This window comes from Drosophila bipectinata, chromosome XR (assembly GCF_030179905.1).
Source record: "Drosophila bipectinata strain 14024-0381.07 chromosome XR, DbipHiC1v2, whole genome shotgun sequence".
NCBI classification, from domain to species: Eukaryota; Metazoa; Arthropoda; class Insecta; order Diptera; family Drosophilidae; genus Drosophila; species Drosophila bipectinata.
In genome coordinates, this window is record NC_091735.1 from 22,827,805 (window position 1) to 22,835,326 (window position 7,522).

General features: G+C 37.8%; 1 protein-coding gene across 1 annotated transcript; it reads left to right on the forward strand.

The window, feature by feature from the left end:
- Positions 1-2,224: 2,224 nt before the first annotated feature.
- LOC108132286 (cuticle protein 21.3) lies at positions 2,225-7,260 on the forward strand. Its single transcript, XM_070276526.1, has 5 exons — positions 2,225-2,236; positions 3,176-3,440; positions 3,618-3,959; positions 6,527-6,617; positions 6,706-7,260. The coding sequence occupies exons 1-5, from the start codon at positions 2,225-2,227 to the stop codon at positions 6,773-6,775; spliced, it is 780 nt and encodes a 259-aa protein (XP_070132627.1). The 3' UTR covers positions 6,776-7,260.
- The last annotated feature ends 262 nt before the right edge of the window (positions 7,261-7,522 follow it).

Here is a 7,522-nt window from a genome sequence, read left to right on the forward strand (position 1 = left end):
TAGAGATATAAGACACAATTAAAGTACTCACCTTTAAGAGTATTACAAAAACAAACAACAAAAAAGTACCATAGATCAAAAATCGCAAATCAAACTAGCAACAACAAAAAAATAAAATAAATTAAAAAATGCCTCCCAGACGCAAAAAATTCGCGCGACTGAAAACAGCCTTTCAAAATGCTGGTTGTTGTTGTATTAGGTCCTCAAGCTTTGTTGGGGCCTTTGGGCTTGTTATATGGAGTCCAAGTTCCAAACTGCGACCCAAAAGCTAAGCCCCAGACCGATTTGATCCGATCTGCTGCCCAATTTCCGCGCCCATTCTGCGAGCCAGTTTTCTGCTGCGTGAGAATGTGCGAAAAAATAGCGAAAATATTAATAAACTTAAGAACCTTATGATACCCTATAAAAAATAAAATAAAATAAAATATTAAATACTTCTAATAAAAATAAGGAAAGTCTTTCAAGATTTTCCCTTGGAAAGTCTTACCTTAAATCTTAATTAAAGGATAACACTAAGTTGCCACTCCTTTAAAAAAGCCTGAAATAACCAAAAAATGCCTGTAGGCTGGGCCCAAAAAAAAAACCAAAAATAAAAAAGAAAACACCGATTAAAGAGGCCATTAATAAAAAACATCTGACAAGTGCCAAGTGAATGATGTTTTCTTTTCTGGAAATGTTTTGAAAATCAAAAAAAGGCTTTTCTCGATTTCCCGCTCTTCAAGATTCCACAAATACATCCAGTTTCTTTATAAAAATAGCAAAACGAGGGCGTGGCCATCAAAGGCAGAGTTCAATAATTTCGATATGTGGTTTGAAGGGGAAAATGCCTTTAAATCCAATGAACAAGTTAAGACAAATTTCCAATTAAACAAAAGCAATTAATGTTATGTTGGCCTAAAGAGGGGGGCCTGTGTTTTATTTATTTATTTTTTTTGAGGGGGTGGCTATCAAGTTGCGTAGTGCGACACGCCTGCGTTTCAATTTATACACATATCGGTTGAGTTTGAGTTTTTTTTTAGTTTAAGTTTGCTGCTGCCTGCTTTGCCAACTTGGCCATAACCCGTTCTGTAGTTGTAGGCTTTTTTTTGATACTCTTACAGTTGGTAGTGTGGTTTTGTTATAAAATGGGCAGTGGATGGAAGGCAAAGCTGTGATAAAGGCTCTGATATGTAGATGCTTTATAAGTTAAATTATATTAAATGCTTGGAACGACTTGGAGATATGTTATTAAAATTTCAAGTCTTCAGCGTCCTTTCTATAGGCTTATATTTCAAATAGTGTCTAGTTAACAATGCAAATAGGAAGGAATTATAATAATAATAATAAGAATACTTTAGCTATAATTTGTTTAGAAGAGAATTACACACATATATATAAAAAATTCTTGAAAAATAAAAGCGCCTTCCTCCTTGCTTCTCATAAGTGGCACTTAATAAGCCAGTTAATAAAATTTTTATTTAAAATAATTTTTTTTTTTATGGATTTTATAATAAATATATTTATTGTTATAAAATAACCCACTCACTTCGAGAGCACCCAACACGCTTCTTTTTACTTAGTTATCAAAATAATATAGAAAGGATAATATAGGAAGGAAAATATATATATATATATAATTATCGCAAAAAATAAAAGCGCTAAGTATAAATATACTTCCCTAAAACTTAAACAGAGCTCTCTTCCTCGCTTCTCATAAATGGGACTTAATAAACCCCTTACAGAAATTTGTAATACGAATTTTAATAATAATAATTTTAATAATTTATCATTAATATCTATACTGATCTATACTGATACTGATAATACTACTATCTACTATCAACTAGTATCATAGAATAATAGCTATTCATTATAATATCTATATCTATACTTTTAAAGAATATACCTTATATACCTTATTCATTTTTTTATATTCCATAAATCAAATCCTAACAAAAATATTTCCAAAAAGAGTATCCAACCTTAGACTTCCCCTCGAACTAAGCTTTACCTTTCTTGTTTTTTTGTTGTTGTGTGTTTGAGTTCGAGTTGGAAAAACTGCGAAAAAAAACTGCAAACTAAAAAAGTGCACCATATATTTCGAGAGCAAAAATCGCTGGCTGTTTCGGCATATAAATAGGCCCCAAAGAATTGCGTTTTGAGACAGTTAACAATCGCCAGTCGATCGAGTCGAGTTACCTAATTTTTTTAGTGAAAAACAAAAAAAAACCAAAACCTCAACAAAATGGCATTCAAGGTGCGTGTGACAGTGTGGCAAGGATACAAGGATACATTTCAAAAAACAATATTTAAAAAAAAAAAACCAAAAATAGAAAAAAAAAGGAGAATGTAACAAACCAGCAAGAGTTCAAAGTCTGTACTTGTTGTCCTTTCACTTGTCAGAAAAGGACACACAAAAAAAAGGGAAATAAACAGTGAGCTTACCACATATTCCTTCTGACAGGATAACTGGGTTGGACATGTATGTCCATTCTGTGTCGCTTGTCCCCTTTTAGCCACAATCCCCTTGGCCAAGTTCTAGACTGGCAATTGAAATTCATAGTTTCATAGTTCCATAGTTTGCAATTCAAGGCAGAAGCTAGAAACTAGAGCAAGTCCAACACGCATGCTAATTTTTGTTGATTGTCAGCCAGTGACGGGGGCCCATAAATAGCTAATTATGAAGCCACAATTACGTCAAGGATGTGCAAGGATTTTTATTTAAGAAAAATCTTGGGCTTAAAAAAATATGAATATAAATAGAAATACATATATAGAAATAGAAGCATAAATCGTAATATTTTTATTAAAAATATCTATCATAGTATCGTAGCTACTTTATAGTCTCTAATCCCTACCTGATTTTCATAGAACTTTAATAGTTTTCAGTTTTCTTTTAAGATTTCATTTTTCAGACACTTTTCTGTATAATTTATGAAATCACTTAAGCACTTTTAAGCAGTTTAGTTTCATGAGAATCTACTCTAATTCTTCTTGTTTATTGTTGTCCTTTCACCTGTTGTTTGTTTAAGAAGAAGGAGTTGAGCAGACTCCCCCCTTTCAAGGTTGAAGTTCCCACTTTCTCGTTTTTTGTATAACTTTCTGAACTTAATTAAAACTTTCGCCTAGCATTCTGCAGTGCAATTTCCTGTACGCAACCAGAAGACTGTCTTACGTATTCCTTTCTCGCCGGCAGGTCCTTTGTGTGGCACTCCTGGCACTCCTTGCCAGCGTACAGGCAAAGCCCGGCGGTCCGGCCGCCTACTCCATTAGCGCACCGAGCGTCGACCACGCCTCCGTTGGCAGCACGCAGGAGCACACGGTCAAGGGTCATTATGGTCAGTCGTCGCAGTCGGACTACGCCTCCCAGGTCCAGACCGCCCACTCGCAGTCGCATGTCCAGCGCTCCAGCATCAGCAACGATGCCGGACTGGCGCCCGTTGCCGCCCATGGCTATGCAGGTGAGTTTCTTGAGAGGATCTTCCATCAGTAGTTACCTTAAGACCTCCACAAAACAAAAAGCACCACCTCACTTGCAACAAAACACTTGAACCACAAGCACGTAGTTATTTTTTTATTTTTTAATATAATTTAAAATTAACAAACAAAAACCATAAAAAATAAAAAAATAAAAGCAGCACCTGCCCATGCTATTGCTGCTCCGGCGTACTCCGTGGGCCTGGGACTGGGCCATACGGCTCCCGCCCAGATCCAGGGTCTGGCCTACGCCAGCCACGCCCCCGCCCAAATCCAGGGACTCGCCTACGGCGGACACTACGCAGCCACGGCTCCGGCTCTGCAGCTCTCCGGCCTGGGACTCGGACACGCCCTGGGCGGCTACGGGGGCTATGGCTACGGGGGCTATAGCGCCTATGCCGCAGCGCCCTCTATCTCGCACGGCTATATCGCTGGCCATGCCCCCATCGCCGCCGCCGCCCCGGCTCCAGTGTTGAAATACGCCGCTGCTGCCCCAGCTTACGGTAAGGTGGAAACCGGATACGGAAACCTGAGAATCTTTTACTAAAAAATTTCTTATCTAAAAATTGCTTAAAAAAATGCCTTTAACCTCACTTTCTGCACTCTTTGCACGCTTTTTTTGCTTTTCTTCGTTTTATGTCTTGAATTCTTCAACTATTTAGCGAATTTCCACTAATTTTTATTTACAAGATTTTGTTATTTTCTTAAAAAAAAAAAAAAAAAACAAAAAAAAAAAGGGGGGGGAATGCACTTTAAAAACTTGATGCTGTTTTCGCTTTGCTGGCCAAGAAGAGTGCACTTGGCAAAAACAAAGTTTCGCCAACAGAAGTTTCTGGAGTTGTTGGTAAGAGGAGCAGCCAAGAGCGGGTTGTAGGGGGGGGGGGGGGGGTTTACTTACCATCTCTCTAAAGTAAATGCAAAAACAAAAACAGATAGAATAATAAATAAATAAAAGAAAACAAGTAGAAAAGAAAAAGAATAGTGGTTACACCTTGAAGGAAGATCCGTTTGGGGAGATAGGTAGGTTGCAGGAATAAAGAAAAACTATTTTAATTTGATTAAAACGGTTAGGGAGGTCCTTTAGATGCCTTAAGAAGGATAGAATGTGGTCCTAAGGACATTCTCAAGGGGCTTTAACACACTGATCAAAAATACCAAAATACTTTTTGAATGAGTTTCTGGCTTAAAAGGTATTAAAATAATTTAAAATGTTTAAGATAATAACTAAATAGCTTGAGAATATAAAGAAAAGTAGTTTTAGAGATAAATAATAATAATACACATCCTCATAATAGCATAGTAAGAAAAATATTAGTACTTTTGATATCTAGAAACTTGTATTCTTTAACTAAAATGAAGAAAGCACAAATTTAAAAAATTTTCCAATAATTCTTTCACAAAAAATACTATTTCAGAATATTAAAAGTAAAAGTACATTATCTTTAAAGGCTCTAAAAAAGGCTACAAGCTTTTAACCTCTAAAAAATCAAGGAAAGCGTCTTGTCCTAAGGACATTCTTAAGAGGATTTAAGGCCCTGACAAAAAGGGGCGTTGTTTTAATGAGTTTTTAGAACTCAAAAGCTAAAAATGTACTCAAATAATTTCAAAAAATGATCATAGTATTAGTTATCTAAAAAATATAGAAAAAAGAATCATTCTTTCTAAATCTTTCGTATATATCTTTTGTATATTCCATACCGAAATATATAAAACTGTATATTTCCGAATCAATTTTAATGATTTCTTTCCAAAAACTCTTTAAAATATTATGTCAGAATATTTAAAATTAAAATAAAATGTTATTAAAAGGTTTTAAAAGTCAGAAAGACTATTAGAAAAGTATCTAAAACCATAAAACTACCTCACTGCCACCTCTTAAGAACCAAGTCCTTTAACAAAATTTCTTACAAGAAATAGCAATTCCTCAACAAATAACTCCCACTTGTAATCGATATATGCTTTCCTCACCTCCTGAAGGATAATCTATGTTTATATTTTTTTTTTTGTTTTTTTGGACCATTCAGCATCGATTTGTCTTGCCAAAAAACAGATACAACCTGCCCGAAAGTAGGATCGGGGGACCCATCCGGTGGTCGGCCTGTAATCAATCATTCATTGACTCGGGTCGTCTTTTAAGCCCCATAGGCACTCCTTCTACACGTTCCAAACGGTAGAACGGTAGAAACGGTAGAAACGGTAAAAACGGTCAAGGTTTGTACTACAAATCGAGTTGCCCTCTTTGTAGACTGCATCCCTTGGGGTGGTGGGGTGATGGGGAGAGAGTCCACCCAATCACCGAATCAGCGAGTCACCAAGTTACCGTTACTTGGGCTGCCTCACTTGATTGATGTTGGGCCTGACATTTTTGGCCAACGGAAGAGAGAGATGGAGAGCAGCGTCACTTTCTCTCAGTTTGCAGTATAAGGCAAAGGCCAGCGAGGTCACTTTAAGCTGGAAGACAAACTTTAAAAGGCAGAGAAAAAAATAGGACTATAGTTGTTTCGATTTTTAAAGAATTTCTAACTAAAACATTTAAATTTTGTTTTAAAAAAAGATTCCCCTCTTGAAAAAGAGTAGAAACCTTACTGTCTTCCTTCTCTTATCAAACCTATAATAGAGAGCATCTCTTTTGTTTAATTTCTCTCTGTGCATGAGAGCCTCGTGGGTGTCCCCCCGTCTTGTGACAGGTGGTTGCCGCTGACAACCGTTAAGTGTGTGGGGTCGTCCGCTCTCGAAGGACTCGTAGAATTGTCCAAACAATGGGCACGATGCTAATTTAGGAAAGCTCCAACTGTCTGTCTCCTCCCCTGGCTCCCCTGGCTCCCCTGGCTCCTCTTTCTTCCATCATCTTCTTCTTCTACCATCAGCTGTTTATTTATCATCCATCTCCACCTGTACCTACTTTCCACCTGTGTACCCCTGTACTACTACTGTCTGTATCTCCGTCTCTGTCTTTGTTTCTATGACCATATCTCATCTCTTTTCTTTTTTTTTTGCATACCACTTGCTGACTTTATTTGTTTTGTATGTTTTCCTTTACCTCCCACCCCCTCCCCTTGAAAATATATAGCTCCTGGAATCATTGGACACGGCATCGGACTAGCTGCCCCCGCCTATGCTGCTCCCGCCTACACTACGCATCTGGCCGCCCCCGTCGTGAAGTGAGTGTACACCGGAGGTTGCCTTATTAATACTCCTCATAATCGCCCATCTCACCTTTCTCTTCCTATTGCTCTCTTTATTTTTCAGGGCCGCTGTCGCCGCTCCCGCTCTGGTACATACATCGGTATCCGGCCATGGCATTCACTATGGCTACTAAGCAAAAAGTGGAGTACGCCATACGCGACGCCATTCCATCTCTTTCCATCATCCCGTTATACCCAACGCCCAAACGCCCATCGTACCCGAACAAAAACAAGAGCAACAACAACAAAATAAAAAAAAGGGAGAGGAGAGGAGAACACTAATGGGTAGAATAATACCCAGAGCGTGTCGGTAGCCTGGACGCCTTAATTAAAACTCAATTTGTTAACTGCACCGAGAGTCAGCGAGTGAGTGGAGTGAGTTGAGGGAGAGAGAGTGCTCTTTGTGACCCACCTGGGCCCCAGGATCAAAAGGGGTGTAAAGGTGGGGATGGTTGTGGTTACATTGTGTTCATATTATTGCCATGTTGTTGATGATGATGTTGTTGTTGTTGTTGCTGCTGTTGTCGTATGTGTTGTAATTTTTTTTTTATCGCGGTTAAATTTACGCTGTATTTAAACTATATTTTGTAAAATGAAACGAAATGCATGTGGAAATGTTGGAACAAAAAGAAAATGTAATAAAAAAAATAATAACTCATTGTTGTAAACTGAAGCTTAACAAAAAAAACGGAGGAGGGGGAGGGGAATGGAGGTTGGCCAAAAAAAAAAATATGATATATGGCAAGGACGTTGCAAGTCGAGATTTATATGCCATGCATCAGTTGATCAGCATACTTTATGGCGCAGAACATTTTTTAAATTGGCCAGAGAAATAAAAAACCCGGCTTCAAATACAGGGATTAACACCCACATACATAAAT

Excerpts from the sequence above, each read along its gene's own strand:
- LOC108132286 (XM_070276526.1), top strand. Across the intron at positions 3,441-3,617 it reads TGCCGCCCATGGCTATGCAG|CACCTGCCCATGCTATTGCT; the intron begins GTGAGTTTCTTG and ends AAATAAAAGCAG. Across the intron at positions 3,960-6,526 it reads CGCTGCTGCCCCAGCTTACG|CTCCTGGAATCATTGGACAC; the intron begins GTAAGGTGGAAA and ends GAAAATATATAG.